Consider the following 15,744-nt stretch of genomic DNA (forward strand, 5'->3'; position numbering starts at 1 on the left):
GTTGATATTTACATAATGTATGATTGAAATTATTATCATTATGCTTGTTTATATTGTTTGATTATTTGTCATTTACTAGTATACATTGTGGCTTACGAATTATTAGTTTGCATCATCCATTATCAACCCATCACACTTTATTCGTTTAAAAGGTTACATCAAATATCGTTTAAATATCAAAATCATTTCATTCAAAAGCTTTCAAGATAGCATAATGTTCGGTATTTGGGATCTTCGAAAGAATTGAGCCCTAACGTATTGGGTTCCAATTTTCCTCGTTGAGTCTAAATAATCGAGAATGTTCTTTAATCAAAACACATAAATAAAAAGCTCATTCTCGGTAATTCGATACGTTATGTCCTAACGCATTGGATATGACGTGTAGTTTTCTTGAGATGAGGATTTTTTCTAAAAAATAATATAGTAAATAAAAATGAAGGCAATATTCGATATTTATGAATTTTGTGAAATTGAACCCTAACTTACTGGGTTTTGATTTTTCATTTGACCCAAATAATCAGATATCCTTCTCAAAATACATAGGTTTTAAAAAGTCAAAAGATAAACTTGATTTTGAAGATTAAGAATGTTGTACCCTAACTCATTGGGTGTGACATTTTATTTCTTTTGAAATAAGAGTGTCTTATCATTTAATTCAATTTATTCAAAGTCAAAAGGATCATATTTTAAAATCTTTTCAAAATTTCGACACTAAGACATTAAACAATCAATTTGGCATCAATTTTGGGCGTTACGAGGGTGCTAACCCTTCCTCGTGCGTAACCGACTCCCAAACCTGTTTTCTCAAAATTCGTAGACCCAAAATCGTTTTCAAGGTGATCCGATCACACCTCAATAAAAAAATCGATGGCGACTCCAATTTTGTTTTTTTAGTCGACAACTAAAATTTTATTTTTCGAAAAATGGTTTCGACAAGGACTATTATTTAAAGCTAACCAAACCTAAGGGTTGGAAACATTTTGGGAAAGAAGAGTCTAAATTGTGAATATTTCTTCTGGTTCTTTGTCAAATATACCAGCTGAACAAGAGGGCAGGGTAATGAGTCAGAACCTTGATGAACAAAGAACAATGACAACCTAAGTATTAAAAAGGGATCATTCTAAAAAAAATGATGACAATCTGCATTCATGCAAATATCATTCATACACATCTAGTTAGGAGCATTTGATTCATTTCTGATCATGACATCTTAATTACTAGGCATAAATAGGTCCATGAAATGGATTCTACAGGTCATGTTCCCTAGAGAAAATATCAATGAAGTTACCCATACCCCTGAAGTTGCAGTGGGATGGATTGAAGTCATTATGATAGATCTTATCTTCCTAAAGTTGCAGTGAATCAGATTGAAGCCACTAGCCTTATCTTCCTGAAGTTGCAGCGGAGCAGACTGAAGACAGCGAATCTTATTTCCCTAGCATGGCAGTGGAACAAGATTAAAGCTTCAAGTTATGGCGGATCTTATCTTCTTGAAATTTCAGTAGAGCAAATTGAAGTTACCAGCCTTATCTCCCTGAAGTTGCAGCAGAGCAGACTAAAGACAACGAATCTTATTTCTCTGGCGTTGCAGTGGAACAGATTAAAGCTACAAATTATGGCGGATTTATCTTCCTGAAGTTACAGTGGAGTAGATTGAAGCCACCAACTTTATCACCCTGAAGTATTAGCGGAACAGACTGAAGATAGCGAATCTTATTTCCCTGAAGTTGCAGTGGAACAGATTGAAGCTATAAATTGTAGATCTTATCTCTCTAAAGTTGTAGTAGAGCAGATCATATCAAACTTTATCTTCCCAAAGTTGTAGTGGAGCAAGTTGAAGATATTAATCTTATCTCCCTGAAGTTGTAGTGGAGCAGATTGAAGATACTAATCCTATCTCCCTAAAGTTGCAGTAAAGCGGATTAAAACGATGAATCATATACTTTTGAGGTTGCAGTAGGTTGATTTAAATCTACCATAACAAGCCTTATCTCCCTGAAGTTACAGTGGAGCAAACTATAACCACAAATCTCATCCCTCTAAAGTTACGGTAGAGTAGATTGAAGCTACAAGTCGTATCTCTTTCTAAAGTTGCAGTGGAGTAGATTGAAGCAACAAGACACAGTGGACTAGAATGAAGCTACTTGAAGAAGAGAAGCACCAGAACAAGTCAAGACTCGGCAAAACTAGACAAAATTGGCCCTTCAAAAGTCTTCGCTCCATTCTCGTTTCAAGTCAACGAGCAAAGAGGGGCAGCTGTAACAGGCCTATTTTGCTCGGGCCCTAACCAGATAAACAAATCAAACGAAATAAGAAATAAAAAAACTAGTCCATCAAACCTAAATCAAAAGAGGCCTAGTGGTTCAAAACACTTAAGACATTTTCAATAAAAAAAACCCTAACCCTAACACCTCATGTGCGCCACACTCATCTGCTACCACCCTCAATCGCGCCGCCCGTGCCTCGTCCCAAGGCCTGACACATTGCTGTTGTCATTTCACCATAGAAGCAAGGAGCCACCTGCTCCCCTCTGTCAACGCCTGCAAACAAGCAAAAAGGAGTAGTAACAAAAACAAAAGCATGAACAGTAGCAAATAATAGCAAAAAATACTGTAAACTGGCTATAAAAGCCACCACTACCAATTTATAATTTGGGGTTGGGGAAGGACAAATATCAATCGAAACAGAAAAAATTTTCTGAAGGTTTTTTTACGTTTACTTTTACTTTCGTTTAAGTTTTTGTTTTATTTTATTCTACTTTTTTCGTTTCTTACATACAAAAATAAAAAAGGGAAAATGGAGAAGAAACTCACTTGGTGTTCGAGTTTTCAACACCATGGACGGCTGAGGTAGCCACTTCCAATGAAAAGTGGCCGAAAACTAAAAGGTTTTCCATCATCGTTTGGAACCACGGAGTGCTTTTTCAAGATTGTTATCCCCAGATCCGTGTTCTACACAAAAAAAAAGTTTTCAAGGTTTTGGGGCAATTTTTTGACCACCGTGCACGGCGGCGCTGTTGGCGTTGTTGGTGATCGGGCGGCCTCCACGGTGGCCGATGGCCGAATTCTGGGGTACCCAAAGAGAAAATAAAGGATGAATTTTGGTTTTTTTTTTGAAAGGCTATTCAAATGATTTTTTTTGTTTTGATTTTATTATTTATAATAGGATCAATACGACGTCGTTTTTGGCCTAAGCTTCAGGCACCAAAATGACGTCGTTTTAACATTAACCCAAGACTTGACCCATAACACTAATGATCTGCGTGTTTTTTTAAACAAATGGTATATTAGCGCGTGCGACCTTCCGCCTTTGTGACGCGTTGCAATTTAGTCCTCTTCGTTCTTTATTTTTCCTTTTAATTTTGCCCGATAATTTTATATTTGTTTCATTCTCGTCCCTTAATAAACAACGCGCATAAGGACAAGGGATATTTTCCCGTTTGGTCCTTGTCATTTTTAACACGTTTTATTTTTATCCTTTTTAGTCCATTTTTATTATTTTTCATTTGTACCCCGAATTTCATTTCAATTTCATTTCAATCCTTAGTCTGTTTAACTTTAATTTTTTTTTATTTTAAAAAACGGTTTTATTTAATATTTCATTTATTTATTTATTTATTTTCAATTTTTAATCAAACTTATATTTTTTATTTATTTACTTATTATTATTATTTAATTGGATTGTTTTGTTTTTATTTTTGCCCTTATTATTGTTACTTATTTATTTATTACTTTTTATGTACTTTCAAAACATAGATTATTATTGGTATTATCATTATTGTTATTTATATTATCGTTTTCATCATCATTATTATTGTTTATGCTTATTAACATTATGATTTATTAATATCAATGCCATTATTACTCCAAATTCATGTCGCAATATCATTATTCACTAAGTATGATCCTTTTTTATGTTTTAACCTTCTTTACACCATAATCGAATAAACTAAACATATCATTTTAAAATTACATTAATTTTTACCCAAATTCGTAAAAAAGGAAAATTTCGAAAATAAAAGTAATATTCCGTATTTGGAAATTCGAGAAGTCGTGCCCTAATTTACTGGGTTTCGATTTTTCTCGCGTTGAACCTAAATAACCGAATGTCCTTTTAAAATTAAAATAAATGAGGTTTAAATAAAAAATAAAAGGCAAGCTTATTCTCAAAAATACGAGGTGTCGTGCCCTAACTTACGGGATGTGACATTTTGTTACTTCGAGATAAGGAGGCGTTTTACACATTTTGATTTATTCGAGTAATTTTAATTAAAAATAATATAATATAAAGAGGGTAGTATTTTAAATTCTTTTCGAGTTTTTAATTTTCGACATCAAGACGTTAAGTAATCAACTAGGTACCAATTTTGGACGTATCGAGGGTGTTAATCCTTCCTCGTGCGTAACCGACTCCCGAACCCATTTTTTGGATTTTATAGACCGAAAACAATATTTTTATAAATCAAACTATTAAATAAAACGATCAAATTGCGAGGTGATCCAATCACAACTAATAAAAAGGATTGGTGGCGACTCCCATTTTTATTTTTAAAATAAAAGTCGACCCCTTTTTCAAAAAAATAGTTACGAAATAAATTAGTAAGTAATTTATTTAAATTTCAAAATTAAGTTGAATTTCTTGGAAATTACTGGGGATCCCACTCATTGGTTGTTGTTAAATTCTCCAAAGGAAAATTGTTGAGTGGGATTGCTTTGGGAAAAACAAATAAAAGTGACTTTGTTATTGTATATAATAAATTAAGGAAAAAATTGTTTATTCTTTTCTCCAGTCACTCCGCTTCTTTTCTTTTTTACTAAAAGTGGTTTCAAAAGTAAAACTTCAAGTAATTCTGTTTGAACTTTAGAAGAAAATAAAAGATAATATTGTTGAGTGGAAGTGATTTAATGTGAAACATTTATATCATCAATTTTCATTTTGATGCGCTTTGCATTATTAATTTAGCCAAAGTATATATTTCATGCTTTACCATATATAAATCTGTATGTGATAAATGACTTCATTAATAAGCTAACATAAACTTAAAACAAGAATCATTAAAAATGAATAAAGACGTTCTAACATTATGCCTTTCTTCCTCTTCCTCAAACGTTGTTAGAATGATAATAACAACATGATGGAAAGCTATGAAGATATGACATAAATAATTGTGCTCTTGTCATGTACATCATTTTCTACTTATTTTTCAAATAAGGACCATTAAGAAAACCTAGATTAACTTTGTTCACCGTCAAGTGAGAAGAAGGAAATCACCATGTAATGGAAAGATATTTTTTAAGTTTTTTAGAACTTTTTAGAATTGTATGAGTTTTTTAAAATTTTAATAAATCTTTGCATAATTATAACAAATTATAATTTTACATTTTTTTGATAATTTTAGAATTTTGTTTGGATTTACCGTTAAAAATTTCTAAAAGTAAAAATTAAGCTTTTAGCTATTAAGCCTATGAGTTAATATGTGATGTCATCGGTCTATTAATGGTTAATTTATAACCTTCAAACTTAAATTACTCATAATTATGTGACTAACAATGTAGGCTACCCAAATATATTTGAGGCATAGTGACTTAATAACCAGAAATAAACTTATTGATAATTGAATAACCATGGATATAAGTTACCCTTAAAAAGGAAGAAAAATTAATAAATGTTAATATTTTAGTAAATCACATAAAATGCATCTCTAGAGTGAGAATTAAGAAAACAATTTTAAACAATCTAAAATTCCAAAAAAAATTAAAAGTAAAAGTAAATTTAAAGTCCAAATTCATCCCAAAATCAATCAATCAATCATATAAAGCTAATGAGACTTTGATCAAAGTTATTTAAATATCTTCTCCGCCATTGACCCTTGGCCATTCTCAGCCACTGGATCATTACGTACAATTGTGAATCTGAAGCACTTGTCTATAAAAACACTTCTCTCGCCTAACACATCAAGCCCAAAAATCAAATGGGGCTTTCACTTGCATTTGCTTGCTTTCTTTTCATCGTTACTCTTTTTCAGTTCACTGCCTTTTCTTTCTCGTCTGAGCAGCCTGCAGTACTTTGTCACAGCGATGAGCGTCTTGCTTTGCTGCAGCTCAAGGATAGCTTCATCATCGACAAGCAGGCATTGGCTGCAGGTTTTTGTGCTTATCCTAAGGTTGATAGTTGGGATTCTCAAAGCGTCGACTGCTGCTCATGGGATGGCATTGAGTGTGACAAAATCACGGGTGTGGTGATAGGCCTGGATCTCAGCAGCAGTTGCCTTTATGGCTCCATTAATTCCACCAGTAGTCTCTTCCGCCTTCTTCGCCTTCAAAAGCTTAACCTCGCTAACAACCATTTTAATTACTCTTTGATTCCATATGCGTTGGGCAATCTTTCGATGCTGACATATCTTAACCTCTCTAGTTCTGTATTTTCTGGTCAAATACCGTCAGAAATTTCAAAGCTCTATAGGTTATCCTCCCTTGATTTCTCTAATAATTGGGATACGAACCTTTCTCAAAGGTTGTTGGTACTCGAAAAGCCAGATATGAAGAGCTTAATACAGAATTTAACAAACTTGAAGTACCTCAGTCTCTCCTACGTAGTTGTGGCGTCTCCGATTCCGAGTGTGTTGGCCAACTTGTCCTCTCTGACGTCCCTTTACCTCGAGTTTTGTGGACTGCAGGGCATGTTTCCATTAGCCATTTTCCGGCTACCAAACCTTGAAACTATTTGGCTGCTACACAACTTGCATCTGACAGGTTACTTGCCGGAGTTCAATTTCAGCAACAAACTTAAAAAGTTAGCATTGTTGAATACAAGCTTTTCTGGTGAGTTACCTGCTTCAATCGATAACCTTAATTCTTTGGAATTCTTGGGACTCGGTCACTGCAACTTCTCAGGGTCAGTGCCATCTACGTTGGGTAATCTTCCCAATCTCAAATTTCTGGACCTAGCAATAAATTCTTTTACGGGTGAGTTGCCTTCCAAATAATTTCTACTCTGTTTATTTAGGCACAACTACGGGGTTAGGAGACACCGGTATTCACAAGCGACTCAAATTTAATTGAAAAAAGATTTGAACTTGATTAAATAATTATTGAGTTTAAGATCGAGTTCGAATAGTTCTAACTATCGATTAAGCCGAATTCAAATTTAGTAATACTTGATTAGAATAGCTTATGCCTTATCGAGTTTTTTATATTTTTATATTATTAAATTATTTTATTGCCCTATATATATTATTAATTTTAAGCTTAATCATCGAGTTAATTTCGAGCTCAAGTTTAAGTTTGAGTTTGAGTACAAAAATTAGTAAGCGAGCTTAATTGAATTTGAGCTCGAGTAGCTTGATTATATCTTGAGTTGAGCTCGAACTTAAAAATAGATGTTCGATCAAGTTTGTGCAAAGTATCGAGCTCTGAATTTCAATTTGAGCTCGAGCTTGACAGTATTCGAGTTTAGCTTGGCTCGATTACACCCCTAGGTTTAATGATAAATTTAATTGTTTCTTTAGTTTGGCCCCAAAATTTTAAAATTAATCGAATTGATTTTTAATGATACTGATGCGATCATTCACGTGACAATTCATATATATTTTTAAAAAATTAAAAATAATAATAAGTATTTTTAGGTTTCAACAATTAAACAACTCACAAAATTTTTAGAAAAAGTTTTTATGTTAATAGTGAAGAATACTTGAGTTAATTTTTTAACAAAAAAAATTATTTAAATCTTAAAATTTATTAAAATGATAAAGGAAAATTATGACTAAGGTGAAAATATGAATTAGCATCAAAGGCTAGCTTTATCTTTGTGCCATATTATTGATTTATTTGAATGGAGTATATGGTTGAAGTTGAAGGTTGTACCTAAATGCTACTTCACAGGGTCAGTGCCACCAACGTTGGGTAATCTCACCAAACTCGGTACTTTGGATCTCCAATATAATTATTTTACGGGTGAGTTACTAGGAAACCTTATGTCTTTGTTTTCTTTTTCTTTTTCGACTAATCAAATTTTATTTTAAAAATCTAACAGGTTTTATTCCTTCTGAGCTTACCAACTTGACCCAACTCACTTATTTGAATCTACTCGGAAACATGCTACATGGATCAGTCCCAAGCTCAATCTCGAGACTTGAGAAACTTAATTTCTTTGACTGTGACTTCAATAGATTGGGAGGCATTCTGGAGATGGATCCATTTCTAGAGCTAAAAGATCTGCAGTATTTGTTTCTGTCCTTGAATAATTTCTATTTGGTTTTTCTAGATAATAGCAATGCCACCCGCCCTCAAGCTCAGCTTGTTGATATAGGATTACGGCACTGCCATCTAAGGGAGTTCCCATATTTCTTGCGCAACCAACACCGGTTACAGCTTCTTGATCTTTCTTCAAACAACATTGACGGCCAGATACCGCAGTGGTTGTCCAAAGTGAGCGTTGAAACCCTGTTGTTTTTAGACCTTTCAAACAACTCCTTCATCGGTTTCGATGACTTCCCACTTGTTCTTCCATGGTCTAAACTGCAATATCTGAAACTTGATTCCAACATTCTCCGAGGTTCTCTCCCAGTTCCACCATTGTCTACAGTTTTCTATTCCATCTCAAACAAGTCTCTCAATGGAGAGATCCCACAGCTGTTGTGCAATCTCAGCTCTCTTTCCATTCTTGACTTTTCCTACAACAACATGAGTGGTGGGATCCCAGTGTGTCTGAGCAACTTCAGCAAGTCTTTATTAGTACTGAAGGTGCGGTCCAACCAGTTAGATGGTCCCATTCCAAGTGGTTGGGCAACTGGAAACAGATTAAAAATGATAGATTTGAGCAAAAACAAATTGCAGGAGAAGATTCCAAAATCGCTGATGGAGTGTAAAATGTTGGAATATCTTGATCTTGGAAACAATCAGATTAGAGATGCATTCCCTTCTTGGTTAGGGTCTCTTCCAGAATTGAATATTCTTATTTTATCTTCTAATGCATTTTATGGTAGGATGGAGAATCCTAAGTTGAATCTCATTGTCTTTCCCAAGTTGCGAATCATCGATCTTTCTCACAACAGATTCAATGGAACCTTGCCTTGGGGTTACTTTGAAAGATGGATTAGCATGAAAAATCTGGATGGAAAAAACTCACCTCCTAAATACATGCATGAAAGTTTAGATATGATGATAAGTATTATGCATGTTCCCAGGGATTATGATTACTCCATGACAATTACAAACAAAGGCATGGAGATGAAGTACCCAAAGATCATTCGAACTCTTGTAGCCATTGATTTCTCCAGCAACAGATTTGATGGAGAAATTCCAGAATCGATTGGGAAGCTCAAAGAGCTTCACTTGCTCAACTTTTCGAATAACAATCTCGTTGGAGGAATCCCAATAGCCATAGCGAAGCTCACAAATCTTGAATCTTTGGACCTTTCTCAGAACAAACTAGTGGGAAGAATTCCAATGGAGTTGAGTACTCAACTCACTTTCCTTTCATTCCTCAACGTCTCTCATAATCGTCTCACAGGGCGTATACCAGGAGGCGGCCAATTTGAGACTTTTCAAAGTAGCTCCTTTGATGGAAATCTTGGGTTGTGTGGAAAACCCTTGCTAAAAGAATGTAGCAGCAATTCTAGAAGCCTGCCGCCTCCATCTTTGACTTCTTCGGGAGAATTTGGATTGGATTGGAAAGTAGTGTTTTGGGTTATGGATGTGGATTCCTATTTGGAGTGGTGATTGGGCATGTTGTGATAAAAAAGAAACCTAATTGGTTTGCCAACACTTTCTCCAAATTTCCTTCAAGAAGGCGAAGGAGGCATGTACTATAAAAAATCATGGTGGACTTTGCATGCACCATTGGGGATGGTAGGGATGAAGATTGTATCCTTCATCGTTTTTTCCCTCTATATGCATCTATGTCATGTATTATTAAGCTATAGTTACATTACGGAATGCGCCCATTTCGCTTTTTTCATCACTAGCACTCTTTGTTATAATGAAAAAGAAGTGGAGTTAGAAGAAGGACGACGCATATTACTAGAATGTCCCCTTGGTAGGGACCAGTTATTATATAATTTCGAGCATACTATATAGAATATAAATCTCTAGTGGGAAATTATTTAAATTTAATAATGATTTAAAAAATTATCGTCTCCATAGGGACTATGTATGTTAATCAATTAATTGTAAAATTAAAGTTTTAAAAAATGGTGATACGAATAGAATATTTCGAGTGATGGATGATTAAACTAAATTAAATTATCTAGATGCACACTACAGCAAAACAGGTTTTTAGCGGCGCTTGAACCAAAAGCGCCGCAAAAGATTGAGCATTAGCGGTGCTTTTTGAAAAATGCTGCTATAGGTTGATCATTAGCGACACTTTTCGAAAAACGCCGCAATAGATCAAGCATTAGCGGCGCTTTTCAATAAACACTACTATAGATCGAGCATTAGCGGCTTTTTTCGAAAACGCTGCAAAAAAGTTGAGCAAAACATGTTGTTGAGCTTTAGTGGCATTAGCGGAGCTTTTTAAAAAACGCCGCAATAGATTGAGCACTAGCGGCGCTTTTTGGAAAACGCCGCTATAGGTCGAGCATTAGTGGCACTTTTTAAAAAACGCCGCAAAAAAGTTGAGCAATATGATGTTGAGCTTTAGTGGCATTAGTGACGCTTTATAAAAAATGCCGCAATAGCTCGAGAATTAGTGGTGCTTGTCAAAAAACGCCGCTATAGGTCTAGCATTAGCGACGCTTTTTGCAAAATGCCGCAAAAAGTTGAGAAAACAACGTCGTTTGTTGTTGAGCTTTAGTGACATTAGTGGCCTTTTTATAAAAAATGCTATAAAAAATAATTTTATTTTAGGGGTTTAAGGTTTAGTATTTAAGGTTTAATGTTTATGGTTTAGGATTTTAAAGTCTATGATATAATGTTTATTATTTTGGGATTAGAGTTTTGAGTTTAGGGTTTATGGTTTAGAGTTTTTAGTTTGGGGTTTATTATTTTATACTTAGGGTCTTAGTATTGTTCATGGTTTTAAGGGTTAGGCTATTAGGGTTTAAGGGTTAGGGTTTTTGATAAAATGACAAAAAATCAATATATTTTAGGGTTTAGGTAAGCAATAAGATTCTTTTTTAATTACTTTTATCCCTTGTAATATATTTTTAGGGTTTAGTTTGTAGGTTTATAGTTTGGGGTTTAAGGTCTAGGCCGGTTTTATGATTTAGTGTTAAGAGTTTATTGTTTACAGTTTAGGATGTAGGTTTATGGTTTAGTGTTTATGGTTTAGGGTTTAGGGTTTAGGGTTTAGGTTTAGGGTTTAAAGTTTATGATTTAAGGTTTAGGATTTAGGGGCTTAGAGTTTATGGTTTAGTGTTTAGGGTCTGATTTTAAACAAAACAGTGTCGTTTTGCTCCCTGTATTCTCTCCCATCATCCAAGTGGCCATCATATATTCTTTTCGACAACTCATGCACTCTTTCATTCTCTTCTAATTATTATTTAACTAGTTTCTATATATTAATTAAAATACAATTTATTTTTAATTAAATATTTAAATTTTCAGAAAAAATTAATGACACGTATAAAAAATTTGAAAGTAAAAACATAAAAAATACATTAAAAATGAAAAAAATTAAAATACTATTATTTAAAATAATTTTAAACTGTTTTGGGTATATGACTAGTTAAGTTTTTTAATTTATATATTAAATAATTTATTATATAATTGTAAAAGAGATAATATGAATTTTAATATATTAAATTTATCATTATAGTTTTTTAAAGCTTTTTTTTCATATTTTAAAAAAATTTTATTTTTGTTTTTGTTTTCTTACATAAAAAATTATATAAAAATTTTAAAATTCATCTAATTCTTTTAAATATTGCTTAAATTTTCAAAAAAAATTTATTTAAAATTGATATAAATTATATAATAATTAAATATAAAATTTAAAAAAGTCAATCATTAGCGGCGTTTATGAGAAAAACGTCGCAAAAGGTAAGCAATAGCGGTGTTTAGACTAAAAACGCCGTAATTATGTATTAAAATTTTTCAAAACGATGCCGTTTCACTACATAAATTTAATTTTTTAGTGACATTTTTGCTGAAAATGCCGCAAAAGTTATACAATTTACTAACTTGAGCCCGTCCTCCCCTCCCCTTAGCCCTTAGTCCCATCTCTCATATACCTAACAAATCCCTAACTGCTTGCCGCTCACCACCTCTACTTCACTTGTCTGCTGCTTCCTCTGTCGCCGGCGTTCTTCCACCACACACCCTCTTGGCGGTCATCATCTTCTTGGATTCATTTGCGTTCGGTTCTGTTCGTTGTTAACTCTTTTCTTCGTCAGTTTCTTGTTCTTCCTCTGATCGGTGAGTCCTCGTCCTCTTTCTTCTCATTTTTCCCTCATTTAGATTATTTTTACTCCCCTTCAAACTTTTTCTCTTTTCGCTAATTAGGGTTTCTGCTTCTTGTTTGTTAGTATTTCTAGTCATTATTGCTCCATTGTTTGGTTGTTTATTTCAAATTTCAATATTTCCTTTGCTTTATTTATTTTGTTAAACCTGTGTTAATGTGACTTCGCAACCTTGTTTTTTTAACATATTTTTTTATCGTTGACTAAGGCTACCTTTAGACTGCTTCAACCTGCTAGGGTTTTATTCATGATTATGACTTTATAATATTGAAATATTTGAATATGAATACTCATAATCAACAGACACTGATTGTCTTTGAAAAAGAAACAGAAATACTCTATTTTTAAATAGCTGAGAAAGTAGATTATGGTTCTCCCTTTTTCAATCAGCAGCTTGAAGTTATCGCTTTTAGAATTGGAAAATTAGAGGTCCATTCCTCACTGTTCTTCAACCCGAATCCTTACTTTCAACTGCTAAACTTTTTTGACAGTTTAAAAATTAGAAATTTCTGCGAAATCATTATACTGATCCTTGATAGGAGACATATACTGGAGTTGGTGCCAAATTCATATTGATCATATTACTTAATTTGGCTGGCTAACCTCCTAAGCAAAATAGAATCGAAGGAAATCTTATCTTCTGGTGGATACTCATTGGTGCAAGTCAGTATTCTTTGCTGATGAGAGTTGGTGTCTGGTGTAAAGCTTGATGAGGGAAGAGTATAGAACTTAGTGATATTATGATGGTTTTTGAAATAACACAATATCCCTTTCTCTCAAACTTAATGACGGTTTTGCAATTAGTCAACTATCACAATGACAATACGTAACACTAATACCAATATTTTGCTCAAACTGTTATCATCTATCAATACACTTTATTATTTCTTGGATGGCTATATTGGACAGTTTGCCAACAAAGGAGAAATTATTTTCTTATGTTACGAATATTGATGAGTTTATGGAAGGGTGCAACAAAGCAGAGAACACATCTTCTTTGATTATGATTTTGATATTAACATGATTTTTCAATATTTTGACTAAAAAATATTAATTTATTATATGATTAAATACTACCTTTTTGACTAAAAGTGTATATTTAATACTAATTAATTTTTATATTAATAATGTTTGATTTTAATATTTAATATTTTTAAATGTTTTTAAAACTTATAAATATTTTTATCAATATAATAATTTTGATCATTATTTAAATTTATTTTAATATAAAAATCAAATTACTATTCTTTTTTGATATTAATGATGTTTGATTTTAATATTTAATATTTTTAAATGTTTTTAAAACTTATAAAATATATATCATAACTTACATAACTTGCATAATTTACATAACTTACATAAATATATATTGTATCAAAACTTACATAACTTTCATAATTTACATAACTTTAAAGAATTAAAAAAACTTTGGATCTTAACTTAATAACTTATATATATCATATCATAACTTAAATAACTCATATAACATACATAATTTACATGCTATGTCTTGCATCTGATCTTACCAAGCAAAGTTGATCCCTTGGTTAATCTTATGAAAGTTGAAAAAGTTCCAGATTCTACATATGACATGATTGGTGGGCTTGACCAACAAATTAAAGAGATAAAAGAGGTTTCTCTTGCATTTTCTTAAGTTTTTCATTAATGGCTTATCATTTTTTGGTTTTCCCTTTTCTGGTATGATTCTCCGTTATTAATATCATGTTTGCCTGTGGATTGGTTAATCCTTTACACCTGCTATGTGGTAAAATTTGCAGGTCATAGAACTTCCTATTAAACATCCTAAATTGTTTGAAAGTCTTGGAATAGCCCAGCCCAAGGTACCATTATGCTGGCAATTGGTAGCCTTTTGTGGATTTACTTCTCATGTGATAACATCTTAAGGCTAAATCTTGTTCCCTGCTATAAATTGTAGGGTGTTCTGCTGTATGGACCACCTGGTACGGGAAAAACTCTGTTGGCTAGAGCTGTGGCCCATCATACTGATTGTACTTTCATTAGGGTTTTGGTTCTAAATTAATTCAGAAATACATTGGTGAGGGCTCTCGGATGGTTAGAGAGCTTTTCGTCATGGCCAGGTTTATTTTTCTTCCTTGCTTGTCCTCGTTCATATAAATAAATACAAATGCATAGGTATAGTAAACCGTGTTATATATTATAGCGAGGTACTAATATACAAATTTGATTTCAAAGCCCTTTTTGGTTTTGAGTGTATTGAAGAAAAGAATACATATTTTTAATATATATGTGGATAGTTGCGTGTCATCTGTGATTAGTCGTTAGCTAATAGCCAGACATGTAGCCTGAAAGACAAAGTACTTCCACTTCTGTCTGATTATCTACCATGCTGTTATTTTTTGGTTTTATACTTCTTTGTTTGCTTAAGTGGTTCCTTCTTCTTCCTCTCGCCTCTCTAGGGAGCATGCTCCATCAATCATATTTATGGATGAGATAGACAGTATTGGATCTGCTCGAATGGAATCTGGAAGCAGTGGCAATGGTGACAGTGAGGTGCAGAGGAACATGTTGGAGCTTCTCAACCAGCTGGATGGATTTGAAGCATCTAACAAGATCAAGGTATTAATTACTTTACTGGATGGTGATTTGTCAAATTAGGAGACTGTCTTTTAGTTTGCCTGCGGCTACTCTTTTTTTTGCTTCCTTTACCTACTTTGATGCATCGATGACAAGTTCTGATGGCTACAAATCGGATTGATATCTTGGATCAAGTTCTTCTTAGGCCAGGCCGAATTGACAGGAAGATTGAATTTCCAAACCCAAACGAGGAGGTACATGCTTTTGTAGTCATTTTTATGTTCCTGCTAGCATTCTAGTGCTGTTGTTCATCCTCTCATGTTAGGGGCATATATTGTGAATAGCTGTTGTAATGCCATCCTTTTTGCTATTTCTGACTTTGTTGTAAAGGGAACATTTTCTGTAAGGTAGTTTTGTTCAGATTCTACTGCCACTGTTATCAACCCTTTTTGGGTATTATGAAGAACCTGCAATTGTAAAGGGAATATTATTATAATAATATTTTGAATTATACTTTAGTTATCAATTTATATCATATATCTTTCGTTGAATTTGAAGTATTATTTAGATTTGCCATTTTTGGTTGGATTTCATGCTACAGGAAGGGTTGTATATGGATGAAAACTGAATATTACAAATCTGCCGAAGTTAGTGGCGTTTTTTCATAAACGCCGCTAATGATACTTTTAGCGGCGTTTGTGATAAAAGCGACGCTAAAGATTATGTAATTTAGCGGTGTTAGCGGCTTTTTTTGTCAAAAAAGCCGCTAAAGGTCATGCTTTTTAGCG

At 33.3% G+C, this 15,744-nt stretch overlaps 1 protein-coding gene and 1 pseudogene across 1 annotated transcript; both read left to right on the forward strand.

The window, feature by feature from the left end:
- The first annotated feature begins 5,794 nt into the window (after positions 1-5,794).
- LOC107926764 (receptor-like protein 7) lies at positions 5,795-9,955 on the forward strand. Its single transcript, XM_016857696.2, has 3 exons — positions 5,795-6,965; positions 7,881-7,952; positions 8,032-9,955. The coding sequence occupies exons 1-3, from the start codon at positions 5,972-5,974 to the stop codon at positions 9,717-9,719; spliced, it is 2,754 nt and encodes a 917-aa protein (XP_016713185.2). The 5' UTR covers positions 5,795-5,971; the 3' UTR covers positions 9,720-9,955.
- A 3,949-nt stretch (positions 9,956-13,904) lies between these two features.
- On the forward strand, positions 13,905-15,469 carry LOC107926771 (26S proteasome regulatory subunit 8 homolog B-like; annotated as a pseudogene).
- Positions 15,470-15,744: the final 275 nt, after the last annotated feature.

Source organism: Gossypium hirsutum, chromosome D11 (genome assembly GCF_007990345.1).
Source record: "Gossypium hirsutum isolate 1008001.06 chromosome D11, Gossypium_hirsutum_v2.1, whole genome shotgun sequence".
NCBI lineage: Eukaryota > Viridiplantae > Streptophyta > Magnoliopsida > Malvales > Malvaceae > Gossypium > Gossypium hirsutum.